The 18,709-nt window shown below is 44.3% G+C and overlaps 1 protein-coding gene across 1 annotated transcript; it reads right to left on the reverse strand.

Annotated features, from left to right (window-relative positions):
- Window positions 1-6,587: 6,587 nt before the first annotated feature.
- LOC147903035 (uncharacterized) lies at window positions 6,588-10,675 on the reverse strand. Its single transcript, XM_087374129.1, has 5 exons — window positions 10,163-10,675; window positions 9,978-10,081; window positions 9,474-9,650; window positions 7,278-9,220; window positions 6,588-7,182 (listed from the first exon to the last, which is right to left on the reverse strand). The coding sequence occupies exons 1-5, from the start codon at window positions 10,363-10,365 to the stop codon at window positions 7,006-7,008; spliced, it is 2,604 nt and encodes an 867-aa protein (XP_087230255.1). The 5' UTR covers window positions 10,366-10,675; the 3' UTR covers window positions 6,588-7,005.
- Between the last annotated feature and the right edge of the window lie 8,034 nt (window positions 10,676-18,709).

Here is an 18,709-nt window from a genome sequence, read left to right on the forward strand (position 1 = left end):
TTCAAGATGAAGACCATCCTAAGCGCATACGTTCTGTGGGACACTGCTACTGGGGTGGACGTGAGGCCGATTATGAGATCGGATCCAGCCAATGCAGGACAACAGATAGTACCAACTGCGGATGAGATTCTCGCGTGGACAAGAAGAAATGCAGATGCACTGTGTTCTATTGTCTGTAGTGTTAGTGATTCCATCATGGTGTTAATTCAACATGTCACCACAGCGGAGGAGGAATGGACGGTCTTGAAAAATCAGTACGAGACCACGAATCAGACACGGATTCAGAATTTGGAGACTCAAATCACGAACAAGTTGTTTGAGTCTGAAGCGGTAGAGAAGTTCATCACCAGGGTAAAGAATTTGTGCGATCAGATGAATGCAATTGGCATCACCATCACCAATGAGAATCTAGCACGAAGGTGCACACACGGATTCTCCCACCAAAGTACGATGGTCTTGTTATGGCGCTGATGAATATGCAGAACAGAAGTCCACCCCTCAACTTTGAGGATTTCAGCGCGATGCTTCTGGAGGAGGAGATGCGTCAAAAGATGAGGACTAGAGAAGATTCGGCTTTCTGGACTGAATCAAAGAAAGGTAAGGGTAAGGACTCTAGTAACCCATCTTTTTCTGATGATAAAAAGAGAAAGAAGAAGATCAAGTGCTTTTATTGCAACAAGGCAAGGCACAAGCAGAATGAGTGCTAAAAGAAGATTGCAGATGAGAAGAACGGAGTAAAGAAAGAGTCCAGCAACAGTGCGCAGGCAGCACCAATAGAGTTGTTCGTAGCAATTGAGGAGATTTGCACGGAGGCAGTTCATGTACTTGCGGATGAACCTTGGATCATTGACAGTGGTGCATCGTGCCACATGACCAGTCGGAAGGATTGGTATACCTCTCTACAGCCGGTATGGAATGACATCCTGATAGCAGTCGGCAATGATGCAAAATGTCCAGTAAAAGGAAAAGGTACGATTGCTCTCAAGTCAGATGGAGTTGTAAAATAGTCGTCCGATGTTCTTTATGTGCCAGATATCAAGAGAAACTTGTTGTTTGTTTCTGCGATCACGGATTGGGACCTCAAAGTTCAATTCGATAAGAATGGTGCACCTCTCAGCTTTCAGTGCTCGAGCGGATGTGAAGAACACTAAGCTGTGGCATGAGAGGTTTGGTCATCTAAACCTTAGTTCTTTGAAGGAGATGCATAAAAGTGGAATGATTACAGGCCTACCAAAAATTTCAAATCTGCTCGATGTATGTGAAGCTTGCATGATGGTGGTGGGCAAAAATTTCAAATCTGCTCGATGTATGTGAAGCTTGCATGATGGTGGTGGGCAAGCAGCATCTGCATCCCTTTCCTAAAGAGGCTAGCAGGGCAAAGGCTCCTCTAGAGCTCGTTCACATGAACCTCTGCGAAAATATGGAGACCGAAGCTTTGGGTTGTTCCTACTATTTCATGACGCTGATCGACGACTACAGTAGAAGGATATGGATATACTTCCTGAAGACGAAAGACGAGGCTTTCAGTAGGTTCAAGGAATGGCATGTAATGGTCGAGAAAGAATCGGGGAGGAAGGTGAAGAAGTTGAGATCAGACAGAGGTGGAGAAATCACATCAACTGAATTCGAAAGTTATTGCAAAAGTCACGGGATTAAGAGGCAGAAACCCCTGCCACATACATCACAGCAAAATGGAGTAGCAAAATGCAAGATGCGCATCATTTACGAAATGGGCTGGAGTATGATGAAAGGGAAAGATTTGCCAAAGTCTTTCTGGACTGAAGCATGTAACACTGCAGTATACATCTTGAATTGTAGCTACACGAAGGCTGTGAACGGGATGACTCCACTACAAACCTTTTCTGGTAAGAAACCTTCAGCTCCACATTTCAGAGTTTTTGGATGTGACTGTTTTGTGCATGTCCCTGATGCTACTAGGACCAAATGGGAATCGAAGAGCCGGAGGTGTATTTTCTTGGGCTACAGTGAAGAGGCGAAGGGTTATCGTCTCTATAACCCTGCTACCAAGAAGGTAATTGTAAGTCGCAATGTGGTCTTCTTAGAACAGTCGCATCAATTGGAGGAGGATGCTTCCTTCCCAGACAACCAAGACCAGGATATCCATCCAGTACTGCCACCAATAACAGACCGAACTCCCCCAACGGTGCTTGAGAGGATTCAAGACAAAGAAGATGAAGAAGAGTCTATAGAACCACAACGGCAACGGCCATTCCCAAAGTGGGTAAAGTAACTTTTGGACGGCAGAGAACCTCCAGCCATTAAGGAGGAACCATCTGAACACCGCTGGTCCAAGAGATTAGAGGAGCAAAGAAGGACGCAGGAACACTTGGTCAACTATGCTTTGATGACAGAAGTGATCCGTGCTGATGAACCCAAGTGTCTTGAAGAGGCACAAGGCGATGATAGGTGGATGGAGGCTATGCAGTCAGAGTATGGCTCCATAATGAAGAACAACACTTGGGACCTTATGAATCGACCACCAAAACGCAAGGTAATCGGAACTAAGTGGGTATACAAGACCAAGTACAAGTCCGATGGCACGTTGGATAAGTACAAGGCTCGGCTCGTGGCAAAAGGATTTGCACAAGTACATGGTTTTGATTATCAAGATACTTTTGCTCCCACAACTCGACTAACCATAATTCGTAGCGTTTTGGCTTTAGCTGCCCATGAAGTTGGCCCGTGTTTCAGATGGATGTGAAATCCGCCTTTCTAAATGGAGATCTCAAGGAGGAGGTATATGTGGAACAACCACCAGGTTTTGAGATCCCCGGTTCAGAAGGTAAAGTCTGCAAATTGAAGAAGACACTTTACGGGCTGAAATAAGCCCCACGAGCGTGGTACCAGCAAATTGATGCCTACTTTCTGCAAAACGGGTTCAGGAGGAGCCCATCTAATGCAAATTTATATATCTTCAAAAAAGGAGGCAGGTGTATGATCGTGGTCCTTTATGTGAACGACCTTGTCATAACAGGGAACCATGAAGAGAAGATCTCGCAGACGAAGCATTTGCTAGGTAGAGAGTTTGAAATGACAGACCTCGGACCGATGCATTTCTGTTTGGGGATTGAAGTTTGGCAAGAGCCGAAATAGATCTTCATTTCACAGCTGAAGTATGCTGGAGAGATACTGAAGGCATTTGGCATGGCTGAGTACAAGACAGTTGGTACCCCTATGGAGGTTGACACGAAGCTCTCAAACGAGGATTCATCACCACTGGTGGATGAAGCGAAGTACAGAAGGCTTGTGGGCAGCTTGATTTACCTGTGCAACACACGGCTGGACATCAGTTTTGCGACTGGTGTTCTAAGCAGGTTTTCCAATAAGCCCCGGGAGAACCATTGGAGGGCAGGGATGCAGGTGCTGAAATACATATCAGACACACTTGATTATGGCATCACCTATACCAAGGACAACATCTTGACCGGATTCTGTGACTCGGATTGGGCAAGAGACGTGGACAGCAGGAGATCAGTGACAGGGTACTGTTTCTCACTTGGATCTGGAGTTGTGTCATGGGTCAGCAAGAAGCAACCCACAGTTGCTCTTTCTTCTACCGAGGCCGAGTACAAATCTGCATGCTTCGCTTCTTGCGAGGTAGTGTGGTTGAGGAGGATTTTAGGAGACATGGGTGCAGTGCAGAACAAGCCTACGCAGTTATCATGTGACAATCAGAGTTGCATGGCGATTGCAAAGAACCCGGTGTTCCACGCTTACACAAAACACATTGAGATTCAATATCACTTTATACGTGAGCTCATCATGGATGGAGAGGTCGACTTGTTATACTGTCCGACTACAGAGAATGCTACGGACATCTTCACGAAGGCTCTTGGAAGAGACTTGCTGGAGAGGCATCTTCATCGACTTGGCATTGGGCCAAAAAAGTAAGTTCACTTGCGGGTGGACATTGAGGGGGGGTGTTAGATATCAATGCTCCACTCTCGTGTAACTATGCAGGAACCAGCTAACTCTACTTGTAAGCTCCCCATATGAGGAGAAGGCATTTGAGTAGCTCGGTTATCCGGTAGGTCCTAGTTTGGACACCAGATGGGGGCCATGTGTGGCATGATGGCTGGACGGCTTCAGATAGAGTTGGCACAACGCCAAGTAGGCTACATGCAAGTGCGGGAAGGCATCCCTTGATTGACCGCACTGAGGGTAGACGGAGCATTTCCCAGGGCAGCCCACTCTCGGGTTGCGGGGCCCATTTGGAGCCTTAGATGATCCCGGATGGCTCTGGGCCGAACGGTGCCCGTAGGTCAGTTGCTCTGTTTTGCGCACCGGTTCTATCGTATGGTCAGTGGCCTATTTCGGGACCGACCCCCAGTTGACCGTTTTGGACGGACTGGGTCGGTCACCCAATTGAGCCTAACCGACTACGACTGGTGGCTATATAAGAGCAAGCCCGTGAAGCCCGTTTCATCACTGGCTACAGCAACCCTGATTCCTTAGTATCCAGCCTTCGTCCTCTACTGTTTCCAGCATGCCATCGAAGCTTCTTTCACAGGAGCGCAGGGCTGGGAGGCAGCGCCATCTATTGTATCAGTTCTACAGTAATCAAATTTTTGATTCTCCATACTATCTTGTTTTCTCTCTTGCGTACGAGATCCTGTTATCTATTGAGCACAGACGTCGTATTATTTTCTTACACCTCTTGTCTAGGGGCTGTAATGCTGGACTAAGGAATGACTTGAAGATTTTGAAAGCATTGTTGTAAGCACCCTATAGTAGCAACATAAATAGGATAAGCAGAAAGAATGTCTTAAGATGACTATATCAGCATTGCAGAAAGAATGTCTTAAGATGACTATATCAGCATTGCACTCAAGGATGCTAGACGTCCATGGCTTCAACTCCATGACCTTAAGGAGCCATCACTTAAATCTATGCTTGGAGGAAGCTGCCATCCCCAAAGGGCAACCAAGATGATGCAAGATGGAACCTAACTATTGCCAGCTAAAGCCATGATACATCAACCACGAGAGCTTTGCATTCCAACCAATCCAGAAAGCGATGGCTAAATTTAGACAGAAAACTGAACTAGAAACCAGGCAGAATTTATTTACAAGCATTAAGGAGATTTATTTTTTGGTTTTGTAGAAAGAGCAGACAAGTCATCAATAAAAAGCTGGAAACCCAGGTTCTTCCCCGAACATAGCCTGAGACCAGCCCTTCCGACATAAGTACTCTGTAGTGAGCCAACCAAAGGACACCTTGCTGGATTGACCACCTTAGATCAAGTTCACCTATAGCCCCACATTAGACCCAAAACCTACTAAGGAGGAAATCCCACCTTATCCGCTTGTAAACTTTGTACAGATCTAGCCTGAGAAATATGTACGTCTCTCTACCTTTTCTTTTCTAAAGCTTCTTACCAATTTGTGATCTTGATGCAAGCTTGAAGTACCAATTTGTGAGAACTTGCTCAAACCAAGAGGAATTAGAATCAATCAACTTAGTCTCCTGCAAAAGGATGAAATGGGTTGCCTCGTCGAGCAAAACTAGCACAAGCCAGTCTTTTAGTAATGCCTCTTATATTCCCAGACTGCACTGTGTAGTGAGAAGAAAGAAGACTGTTACCAGCCAAGCATCCTTGGTTCTTTTAACGTTAGGTTTGCTTAACTGATTTGAAAGGAGTCCATAGAATCACTTGAAGAAGATAGATCAGTAAGCTATCGACACTTCTTTCTTGTAGAATCAAAATACCTTGTCGATCTTAATTGAATGTGAGCATAAGACTTCCCCAAAACTGGGGAGGAGGAAAAGGTGAGGTCTGCCCTGTATAGGAATCCATATAACATGTGCAAAAAAGCATATATAATATCACACTAGTTACGAATTTTACATTTTCCTCATAATTGTTTACCTGACTTTGGTATGCTAGCATGCTTTAATGTTGAATATTAACGTAGGGAAGAACTTGATAAATTCCAAGTGTATGTATAATGCAACGTGAATCATAAGGACGAGAGAATCCCTTATATGCGCTAGGTGACATATTCTGAAAGTGATCCCCCCCAAAACACACCCCTAGAGGAATGCAAGTAGTAGAACCACAAACTAAAAAAGGTGGTCTTTATGCATGTCAATGCTTTTTGAGGTATAGTTCCTAGCAATTCATGAGCTAATGTTGTTAACACCATCCACATATCACAGACAACTTCTTCCACCTGAAAATTGTATAGCAGATTCTGTCTTCTTCTTCTACTTAAAAATTGTATGCCAAATCTTTGTCTTTAGCATACATCTAGTAATTTCCGACAGATTCATTCAACGTGGAGCCCTTGCTAGACAAGGTTGCCTTATTATGCCACATTGCATGCACAATTGAATAAACTAATTTTATTGGTACTATGTTCCGTTATCACTTCTAAGACATCTTACCTTTTCTTCCAATGAAATCAGTAGACAAAAACACTTCTTGTTGCAACGTAATGGATGTAGCGACATCTTTTCAATATAAGAGTCATTGCATGCATCAAAGAAGGGAAGCGAAGACCAACTTTGTCAGAGATCAATGATAAGCCTCATAAGGCTACTCTGTTTCAAACATGCACTACTAGTTCGGTCAAAATTAAGTCACATTCAAAGATCCGTATTAAATGCTCACCTTACTGTCCAGGCCAGAGCTCATCCCTCTGCCTCTTCTCAAACAGCATTTATTCCCAAAGAATAAGCCTTAGGGCAAGTGGCACCATTAAATGGTCCCAAACAGCTATAAATTACATGGAATTCCTAACGTGTGTATAATACATTTCCTTTACAAGCCCATTAACGCAACCAATTGATGGTTGCTACAGCCAGCATGACCACCTTCGTCGCATGGGTTCCCCTTGATGGATCCTTCTTGTAAATCACATGCTCCATTTCATAACTCACCGGGGGTGTTCAGTACGCATACAGATAATTGGAAGTACTTTCCAAATTATAATTTTTGCATACACAACTGGACAAAAAAAAGCACCTCGAAGGCACTTTGCTTTACATTTGTAGGAGTATATTGCTTATCTTCCTCAATTCTGCAAGCGCTGACACTGCAGTTGCTTGGCCCTTCCCACTTAAGAAACTCTTTGAAAAAAGCTCCAACTTCTCTTTAGAAGCTGCTGGAGCCCCTTCTTTGCTTAAGGTAAACCTCTGGGTCAGTGCAGTTTCAAGAACCTAACGCAGCAGAAGAGAGTTCTATATTAGAAACAACAAAATTCAATGATAATAAGACTATAACCTTGCTATCAAGTATGAGTACAAACGATCACCTGAATATTTTCCATCATGGACTGACCAAGTGTCTGCAATGCAGTTCTTGAGCTTTTGCACTCCATAACCTTGGCAATGCTATCATCGCTATTGAGAGCCTTGATGGAGACCAAATCTGTAGTTTCTTGATTGTTGCCAGTAGAATCCGTAGAATGCCTCATGACCGCTGAGACCGATGAGTCCAACTGCTTGGCAGTTCCATTGGTGCTAAAACCATTCTGTTTTGGTTGACTGCTTACATCTTGAAAGCCAAGACATTTTCCTGCTGCTGGTAGATGAGCTGAAGATTGCTCATCCATGTTTATGGTCACACCTGTACCTTGGACAATTGAACAGCAACCTGGAGCTATGTTGTCATCTCCAATTCTACAAACAGAGGTCTCTAAAACATCAGATGTAGAAGAATCTTTCCCTGCTTCTGCAGAGTTTACATTATCGGATGCAACTCTCGCAATTAAAGCCGATTTCTCCTTATTGAGATGGGGAAAGGTGTCATTCACCACAACCTCACCCTTTGCATTGGTAAGTTTGCTCGAAGCTTTTGGATTACCCAATGAGCCTGCTGAGCTTCTTAGAAAGGTGTCTCCTTGCCTATCTTCAGGTGGTGCAGCCCCTTCCACAATGCCAGTGAGTAACTTACGCCTTGTTGATTTGTCGGTACTATCATTGTGATAGACATTGGAAGATCCATTTGAGTGTCCACTTTCCTTCGGATGCTTCCCTTTATTACTCCCAAGAGCGTTGCTTGCTTCAAGGGGACTTGCTGTATCCTTAATCCCTGCCTCCATATTTTGCACACCATAAACGTCTGGCACGACTTTAGGGAGGACAGAGTTCATCCATCTCTCTTCCCAGTAAGACTCGGGAAGAGATGGCCTTACCATTTCAGGGGAACCAGCATGACGGTGCTGTAAAATCTTATTCGCAGCAGGAAGATGGTTCTGAAAGGGTGGAGAAAGAGACCCACTTCTGTGTTTCCGACCCCTGCCTTGTTCAAAAACTCGTGTAAGCTTTGCAATTGGAGATGGAGTCATCACACCTTCCTCTGCAAATGACTGAAGAGCCTTTGCATTCTCTATTAAGTTTCGGATATCTGCCCTTTTTGGAAAATTTAGTAGCTTCTGTAAGCAGTTTGTCGCATTGGGGGCAGCTAGCAAGGTTGGCCGTAAGTAAAGTAGCATAGAAACAGCAAAACTAGAGATGAATAACCCTCGCAGTGAGCTTCTGCAAACATCACTACTCTCTTTGCGTCCTTCAGCGGTCACAGGAAGGTTTGGGGCTGCAAAAACTGCATCCCACAAAAGCAGCAATTTTTCCAAATCAAACTCCCTCCCAAAAAGAACTCGCAACCATCGCAAAGCAAAGAACTGAGGCTCTACGCCAAGTCCAACCAGATGAATGTACAAGGACATGTCTACTGCAGCAAGAGCTTGATACATTGCTGTAGAGGCTTCAAGGACAGGAGAAAGCCCAGTGGCTGATCCCATCTCATTCACAGTCATGAAGTAATCTGCCAGCACAACTGCCCCACCTTGTCCTCTCATTACTGCATCAAACATGCAATATGCATCATGCTCCACAAATCTTCCAGATAAAAGAGCGCCTAGTTCCCCTTCCGCACCATAGCTGTCACTGCCTAGGACCATTGTCTTTAGGTTGAACCCAAAATCATCGGGTTCAACAAGAGCTGAATCTTCAGGGTGAACCCTCTCGAGCCAATCCTCATCACCCTTGAAGGTAGTCTCTTTTGAGGCTAGGAGAGCCGTATGAGAAGAAAAGCTTGCCACCATTTGTTTTCCTTCCTTAGCAAAAGTGAAACTCTCCTCCAAAGGAGCATCAAACCTGTCCTCAAATGGATCCTCATACCTTTGCCTTACTTGAGAGAGATGTATCACATCCATGTGAAGAACGTAAACAAGAGGAGCAAGCACCTCGTGCATTCCTGAAAATACAGGAAAAGAAGCAGAAACTGAAAAAATAAGTGGCCCGCGGGTCAGATCACTTACAAATGCACTTGCAAATAGAGAGTTCAAATTCTGATATACGACAGATATCAATACTATGCAACTTCCCGAGGCTTTCGGCAGCTGTACAGAAAGACTAGTCTGACCAAGGATATCCACGTAAAGGTTTTCAAGACAGCCGCAAACCAATTCAGCGCTTTGCCTGGCAAGGAATGTAAGAGCAAACTAAACCTTGTCTGTAGCCGTATTGCGGATGAATAAGAGCCCACACTAACAAGATTCTCCGGAGCATGGCTTGACAGACGGAACTTTGGAAAAAGCTTCCATGTTCTGGATACAGACGTGCCAGATCACTTTCGATTGTCCTTTCGAGCTCTGCGTTTCTGAAATACCGCCCCCAGACGCTCTCTGCAACACGGAGTCATGGAAGACGTGAGGACGACAGACATGCTACCCCGGAAACGTGATGAATTGAGTATATGTACAATGTGGGAAAGCTCAAGGAAGGACGCGGAGGCCTAAAAGCAAGTAGCAAGGAGTGTTGAGGGAAGGAAACACAAAACGGTAATTAGAGAGGTGGAGCCATATAGCTGTACAGGATCATCAACGCGCCGAGCGCATGCAAGAGGAAACGGGAGGTTTGTTTCACCGAGCAGATTATACATAGCACTGGCGAAATGTCGCAAAGTTAAAAAGAAACTCGCTCTTGCTGCAATTATGGCTGGAGAGACTGACCAGGATCCTGCGATAGAGGATTGTCCACGCTGAGATGGTCCGGCTTTTGGACGTCTTCCATGGTGTGAGGATCGACGATGAGGCGTCTTCGGAGCTCGGCATACCTGGAAGGAAAAGAACAAAATTTTCATGAGATTTCATAGTGTTAAACGGTGCGATGCGAATGAGGTATGGTGGAAGCTGACCGTCGTCGGCCGTTGGCTGCGGAGCGACGGAGGGTTTCGATGGGGGCGGGGCAGGGGGGCAAGACGGCGAGAAGGACACGCCAACGGAGGCCACGGAGGCGAGGCTCGAGGGGGGGGAAATCCGGGGGGGAGGAGAGGCTGGACGCATCGCTGAAGCGAGGGGAGTCGGAGTCGAAGTCAGAGGCGTGGGAGCTGGGAGGCATGGCGAGAATCGAGCCGAAGAAGAAGAAGATGAAGAAGAAGATGAATGATTTTCAAAGGAATTCCAGGAGGTCGTCGTCTCCCTCGCTCTGCTGCGAGTTCTCCATAGATCTTTTCTCTCTCGAGCTTGCTTCCTTGCTGGCTATGGCGTCCAGAGCTTTCTTCCGTCTTTGCTGCTCTGCTCGCTTGCTTTCTTCGTCCTTCCTGGCTATGGCGTTTTCGATCGCGCTCGCTTTTCCTCTTCCTGCCGCTACGCCCTTTTGCTCTCTCGCCAGCCCCACTCCCCGACCGCCTGACCGACCAAGGGCCCCTCGCCATGTCCCCTTGCACTCATCAATCGCTGTAGCTCCTCCATCTTTCACCTCCTACTTTTACCGTAGCTCTCTGCGTCAATCCATCGCTGCTGCATCCATGATTCCATCCCCTCCTCCCTTCCTTTCATCCCTCCTCCTCCTCCTCCTCCTCCTCCTCCTTTCATCGGCATCTCCCGCCTCCGATCCCCTGCCGATTCCATCCTGTTCCCGCAGTCCAGTGACGCCGCCGCTGACGCTTCCACGGGTCCTGCTTGCTCCGCTTTGGATAATTGGCATCTGCATCACGCCTACCGATCCAAACAGACTTTTATTGTATTTTTTTAACCTCCTCTGATGAGTTCTCATCTCTCTGAGAGTCTCGACTGTTGCCCTCGTAGATCGCGCTCCAAAGCACACCAATCCCACACGCCTGCGTACACGACAATCTGTGTCCACCTCGGATCACCCTGATAGCGTGGTCGCAGCAGAAGCTGGCGTGGCAAAGTCAGAGCTGGCTGGGCGTCCGCCGTCGCGTCCACGTGCACCTGCTTCAAGATGAGAAGTGTTGGGAGGTCAGGTGAGAAATGACGTGTTGGTGATTCGTGAATCGTCCACGAGCTTCTCGCCCATTCATCCTTGTTTGTAGGTGTCAATCATGGATCGCTTTTAGTACCACTTCCAAAGCAACCATCCTCTCTAGCGCGGCTTGAGTTGAGTGATGCGTACCACCATCACCACACTCTGCTCAGGCTTATATTCACTCCAGTCTTCGACACAAGCAAACAAGCACAGCAAAAAGGTCCAAGTCACAAATTTGCACGCCATACTTGCCAAGGGCTTGCAAGATTCAACCATGGCAATTGTCCAATCAAGGGCTTCCTGAAACCATCAGCACTACTCAAAACGGGTCCCATTTGATAGGCACTCAATGCAATAGCCTCCACGGGACCTCAACCACCTTAGTCCTCCTTTGATCAAGCAATTCACTAAGGGAGTCTAAGTGGGACTTTGCAGAATCACTACACAGAGCAAAACAATGTGTGGGATTCCACAATTTTTCCCTATCAAGAGAGACCATTTTCTAGCTTGACTCTAGCCCTTGTTAGCCTCCAAAGATGCTATAACCTCACCATTTTAGCAATGTTAGCACATGCCATTTTGCCTCCTGAATGCATGGCTCAAAGCATCTTTTGCATTCCAAACTTCAAGGTCAAGCACTTCCCTTGCATTTAAGAGCACACAAACAAAGATGTGCAAACCAAGCAATTCTCATGCAACCCAATTAATGATTCTCTCCAATCTAATGATGCCTCCATCAAATCCTTCGAGACTCCCACCATAGCTACCATGGCTTGTGGGCTTTATTGGTTGACTAGTAAGGCTCGCTACTTGAGAAACAACTACAGGGAGGGACTCTAGAGCACCCAACTTCATCCCCTTGTGCACCAACTCCAAAGGGCTCTTACTTCTTCTTACATCTCTCAGCTTCTCCTTCTCATGGGGATGATGAGAAGCAGATCTCCCATAAGAGACTTGCATTTGGTATAAAGAAATCGTGCACCAATGAATCTTGGCAAGTGAGCGAAAAATGAGCGATGGCAACTCAATTGATTTTGTTCTCCTTCCAATTGTAAGGTTTACTTCTTATCATAACAAAAGAACGACCCTTTTCCTAGCAGGAATCTTTGAATCCCTACCATGTTGGCTGAGAGTCAAAATCCAAAAGATAAAGGTACCAATATCATGGAGGGCCTCCTAGAGAAGGAAGTCCTTTGATGGCGGGAGCCTAATAAGTGAACTGCTTTGAAAATCGATGTGCCACATGACAAATATCAGAAAGTCTATGATGTGTCAAGATCTTATAGTGAATTCTGCAAAAGAAAGTTTAAGGGTATAACAAAGGCGGTTTAGCCTCCTCCAATTGGAAACTATGGTTATGGTATGCCCAATGCCAAGAGATAGCTTTGTGACAATGTATCCATAAGAAATGCTAGTGATAGCCTAATCAATATTGCAGTATCCAATTGTTACTGGTTAACTTGAGCTAAGAGTTAGCAAAATAGAATACATGTGGATATTCTACATGTGTTAATGATAGATACATTTCCCCTTGGTTTTGCATTTATAATTATTCTCACCTCTAACATCTCTTGAGTTGGGTAAAGAGAGCTGGATCAAGCCAAGGACTTAATCATGTTCATCACTCGACAATGAGCTCATGTCCTTAGGTCTACCGTGTGTTGACCACTCCATCCTAGCCTTTGTAAGGCTCACTATGTTGAAGTAAGATATGCACACAAAATATAAACTTACTCGACCACACACCATGCTTGACCTCACACCCCATTGAGTATGGCAACCCATCATCATTATCCTCCTAGTCTCCACAACACCCTTGCGAAGCTCTAGAATTATGCTAGGCCAAGGATCATCTACTTACAATGTATTTTGGGTATCCAATTTTCTATTGCTATCCACTTGATGGATCAGCCTCATATGCACAATCAACAGTGTACTCACTTCAGAAGCATTTATCATGAGCCACTAAAGCTCATGAATAAGTTATTTATAGTAATATTAAAAAAGGTGCTTGGGGACATTCTTCAAACTTCTAGTTCCTTCATGCAAGAAATACTTTCTATTCAATTTCCATTCCAAAGTTCCAAATCTCGAGGAAATCTAGAAGTGGAGGTCCAAGGACTCCTAATATAGTCCTACTATATTGTCCAATGTATTTAAATGCATCATCCAATGTGGATGCATGCGTCCATTATTACATATGTATTTTGATACATCGTCCACCAATGTAGATGCATATTTCCATTATTGCACTTCTCTAATATCTATTTCACTTGATGTGGACTATACACTAGTTTTACGTCTTAAGTACACAAATATGCCACACATAATCGCAATTAGCACATGAGATGCACACATGTCTATTTGCATGCACATACCTACATTGATATATATATGCACATGCACACATGTACACAAAAATGTGTGCACATGCGCACGCACGCACACACATGCACACGCACACCTGCATGTACGCATAGATGTGCATGCACCCATGCGCACACTCACACACACACATCCTAATTTCAGTGGGTCTCACCACACTCACACTCACATCCTACTTCGGTGGGCCACACCACACTCACACTTAGATTGCACATTGCACGAGGTCATAATAGCTCACATAGCTCCCAACTAATGTGCACCCCACAAATATTTAAAAGAGCACATGGTAGCTTTTTGTTGGCTTATCTTTATGCACTTTGAGAACTTAATTGAGGGAGTTGGTGGCTAGTTTTGTATACCATCTTAGGATCATGCTAGTATTGTATACTATCCCAAGAGGCATGCTACATTGGCATTTCCATTTAAAAGTTTTTTGATAGATCATAATCGAGATCTTCTAAATTTTATGTGAAAAAGTAGGTGCGTTCTCACTATAGGATCTTCTTAACTTCTACTTGTTTGGTCCTTAGGGCCTTTCAAAGGCAATAGTGCTCTCTCTCTCTCTCTCTCTCTCTCTCTTTCTCTCTCTCTCTCTCTCTCTCTCCATGCAACTAAATGTACATTTAAAGATGACTATGGGACCAGCCAATTCCTTCTTTTGCACACATAGTTCATATTTTAAAAAGCTATTTTCTTTTTATCAAACAAGCAACAACAAAAATCAATATACTTTTGACAATGGCATGCATCAACATTTTATCATAGTTTTACATGCAATTATTAGTTCAAACCATATATGAACAACAAAAATAGGGTCAAAGTTTTCATATCTAATCTAGATCTTTTCAAGGTCACAACAATGCATCTTTTTCAAATGTTATTTTATATACTATGTAAAATCCTTAAATTATCAAGATACATATATGGTTGTGTTTTGACCATAAAACTATACTTGTTGAGAGTGCTCTCAACAGAAGCAAGAACGGAAGAAGGAGAGATAGAGACAAAGAGCCACAAGTTTTGGTGGGTGCAGAACCACCCTAATCTTCTTTTTCATTCATTTATATATGTGTTTGAGTATTGTACATAACCGGGGTAAAGGCAAAGTGACCTTTAATTCCCACAACCTCCCACTTAAAGGACAATGTGCCTTTAAGGGAGAACAACCAGTGAGCATACTATCCAATGCCCATCAATACACGACAATACTCAAACCACTGACTAGGTAGACTCTTCGTTAGCATATCTGCAAGGTTATCATCTGTATGAACCTTGACAAGCTCTATGTGCTTGTCCTCAAGTACCTCCCTGATGAAATGGTACCTGACCTCAATGTGTTTGGTCTTTGCATGAAAGACCGAATTCCGTGCTAGCTGAATAGCACTCATGGAATCACTATGCAATGTTGGTACACCTGTATGAATCCCCAAATCTCCCACTAGCTGATCAAGCCATATAGCCTCCTTGCAACCCTCTGTGGCTGCAACATACTCAGCCTCTGTGGTAGACAAAGCAACGCACTTCTGTGCGCGAGACATCCATGACACTGCACCACCTGCAAAGGTGAACACATAACCAGAAGTGGATCTCCTACTATCCACATGCCCTGCATAGTCTGAATCTGTGTACCCAAGTACACGCATGTCTACCTGACTGATTCTCAACCAAGGCCAGCCATTTTTGAAATACTTGGAACACACCACTCTTCCGAGCTATAGCATAAGCCCACACTTTCCTAGTTGCATCATCAATGAATGTCACATAGTATTCAGCCCCGCCTAATGACCGTGTAGGCATGGGACCACATATGTCTGATTGCACCAAATCAAGCTTTTCAAACTCTTTCTTTCCCCTTCTTTTATGGGCTGATTTAGTTTGCTTCCCATAGAGACAGTGCTCACAAAATTCAAAATCAGAGAAACTTAAATGCGGTACATAACCCAAATGGCATAAGAGTTTCATTCCATTCTGGCTCATGTGCCCCAACCTGCAATGCCACAAAGAAGTGCTTGGCTGCTCGGTTATTGCAACAACATGATCAAATACCCCTGATACATGTAAGGGATACAAAGTCCCACACTTGGCACCCCTGGCCAAAAGCATAGAGCCCTTCTGAATTTTCCAACTCTGAAAGCCAAAAGTGGTGTGAAAACCAGCATCATCTAGCTGACCCACTGAAATAAGACTCTTGGTCAGCTTAGGCACATGTCTCACATGTTTCAAAACAAATGCAGACCCATTTGCAAAAGAAAACTTTATGTCACCTGCTCCCACTATGTCACATGCATAGTCATTTCCAAGATGCACACAACCTATCTTTCCACTGTCATAAGTGGAGAACCATTCCCTATGGGGAGTAACATGGAATGAAGCACCAGAATCCAAAATCCAATCCTGGGAATATGCATCATCTGAAGTGGTAAGCAACTCTGCAGATAAACTAGACATGAAGAGAACGTCATTGTCACTATCATGTGTGACTGCATTAATCTCCTCGATCTTCACTTTTCCTTTGTCCTCCCTTGGACTCTCTTCCTTTTGATTTGCACCCCCATTTGCATTCTTTTTCTTATCCTTTTGCTCTCTTTTCAGCTTGTAGCAATCCTTTTTCATATGGCCCTTCTTGCCACAATGGTAACACTCAATGTTCCGTGCCTTGGATTTGCTACGAGACTTCCCTCTTTCTTGGGACTTCCCCCTGAACTGTGATCTGCCCCTTTGCACATTTAAGGCTGCATCCTGCTTGTGCCATCCATAGACTTCCGTCTAATCTCCTCGGCCAACAAGCTACCCACAACATCATCAAATTTCAGTACTCCACTAGGTGCAGAGTTACTGACAGCTATACAGAAGGTATCCCATGAGGATGGCAATGAACATAAGAGAAATATTGCCTTAGTCTTCGCATCAAAATTCATCTTCTGAGCCTGAAGCTGGCTGAAAATAATATTGAATTCATTCAAGTGAGAAGCAATGGAGACCCCTTCCTTCATCTGCAGCTCAAACAACCTCTTCATGAGGTAAACTTTATTACAGGCAATTTCCTTTTCATAAGTGGCACACAGTTTCTTCCACAAATCTTCTGTAGTTTGCTCATTTACTACTGTGAAATAAACTGACTCTGCAAGATGAAGTCTAATAGTAGACTTTGCTAATGCATCCAACTCATTCCAATCATCCTCAGACATATTTGTAGGCTTAGCTTCAATCCCTGCCAAGGGTTTAATCTGCTTCTTTTGAATAAGCACATCCCTTATCTGTTCTTTCCACAAAGAAAAGTTTGTCCCATCAAACTTTTTAATGCTGAAAAACTCCTTTTCAGACATGGAAGAGGATGCCATGATGCAAATGAAACAAAAAATCCCAAATGCTAGTGCCTACAAGAGAGAATCACACCAAATACCAGGTGCACCCAAATGTGTATGCCACAATAGAGTGAAATATCACCAAAACTCATGTCTCAAAGCATCTGACTCATGTGCATATACTATGCATCCATATGAGCAAATCTGGCCCAAAAGAAAATGCCAACTACAATGGCAATCCAAAATGCCAATAAGTGCCAAATGACTCAAGCATAAACACCGTCCACTGGCATATGCATTAATAATATCTCATCCAAGAGAGCATAGCACTATCAATGCATCACCTGCAATGTGTCAAAGCTGTCCCTCAACATAAAATAGCATCCATGTGCAAAGCGTCCATAAAAATAGCATCCCACAAGGCAATTTGGGCCTATCAGCGCATCCAATAAGGACCGTAATGCATCCAAATGGCCTATCAATCATCCACTGCAACCCAATGCACACCACGAATGAGTGCACACTACTCAAACTGTAACGAGAGTGATCTGCATAAGGTATGCTCAAGAAATCATAGTCCCACGGTAATGACCGCTACTGAAAATAGAACCTGAGATGCCTCAAAACATGGGTGCCACTGCATAATCAGACTCAGCAAGAAAATCTGCAAATATCTCTCTTCTGCCGGAACTCCAAAATCCCAATCGATGAGTGAGAAATGGGAGTCAACATTTATCCACTGCCATGTGGCATAAATCTAAGGTTTCAAAACCTTAGAATGAAAAATGCATAACAGAGAGACGAAATCGAATACACACAGTTCTATAACTCTAAAAATCCTCCACCGAATCGCACAAGAACTAACAGGTAGGGGTTTTTGGGTGTCCGAAATGCAATGGGACAGACGGTTTTGGAAACCATGGTCTCAATCACTGGGTCCAACATAGGGACTGAAAAACGTTTTTGGAAACAGAGCTATCTGTAAACTCCACCGGAGTGCGAATGATGAGCAACATAGAAGCTTTAGGACCTCCTGAGTCCACCGAAACTAACAGATCTGCAAATGGTTGCTCCAAACTTGAGTTCCAACACCTGAGCAGAAAAACGCAGAAACTGACACAGTGAGTCAGAAATCCAATGAAATGATCCCCGATTCAAGAATGAAGGTGTTTCCAAGCTCCTGAAGTGAAGTGGATACCAAAAGCAAGCAATAGTTGCCTCTACAAGTCAATACGGAGTCTCTGTCATCGAACGGAACAGGGAAAAGCTCAAAAAACGACTTTTTCTTTGAAAACTCTTAACAGGCTCTCAAAACCACTTCGCAAAACCAAAGTAACTTTTCCAAAGGTTCCTCCAAGGTCTCTACACACTCGGATGCAAGTAAAGTCACCCACAAAGCTTCCCACAGAGCTTCTCCTTCCTCCCACTGAGCTGCTGAGCTTCAAGCATTCACGCACGCTCAGCTAGATCACTCGGGCTCTGATACCAGTTGAGAGTGCTCTCAACGGAAGCAAGAACGGAAGAACGGAAGCAAGAATGGAAGAAGGAGAGAGAGAGAGACAGAGAGCCATAAGTTTTGGTGGGTGCAGAACCACCCTAATCTTCTTTTTCATTCATTTATATATGTGTTTGAGTATTGTACATAACCGAGGTAAAGGCACAGTGACCTTTAACCCCCACACTTGTGTCATGAACGTGCCATATAGCTTGATGTCTTTCTAATGAAGATACATATAATGCAAACTTGAGTTATATCTAAACTTTTGGTCAATGATGGTGGTCTG

Source organism: Dipteris shenzhenensis, chromosome 4 (genome assembly GCF_047967505.1).
Source record: "Dipteris shenzhenensis isolate YYH24624 ecotype China chromosome 4, Dip_SZ_1.0, whole genome shotgun sequence".
Taxonomy (NCBI): Eukaryota; Viridiplantae; Streptophyta; class Polypodiopsida; order Gleicheniales; family Dipteridaceae; genus Dipteris; species Dipteris shenzhenensis.

Excerpts from the sequence above, each read along its gene's own strand:
- LOC147903035 (XM_087374129.1), bottom strand. The coding sequence starts at position 10,365 with ATGCCTCCCAGCTCCCACGCCTCTGACTTCGACTCCGACTCCCCTCGC. Across the intron at positions 10,082-10,162 it reads GCAGCCAACGGCCGACGACG|GTATGCCGAGCTCCGAAGAC; the intron begins GTCAGCTTCCAC and ends TTTTCCTTCCAG. Across the intron at positions 9,221-9,473 it reads GCAATACGGCTACAGACAAG|GAATGCACGAGGTGCTTGCT; the intron begins GTTTAGTTTGCT and ends CTGTATTTTCAG.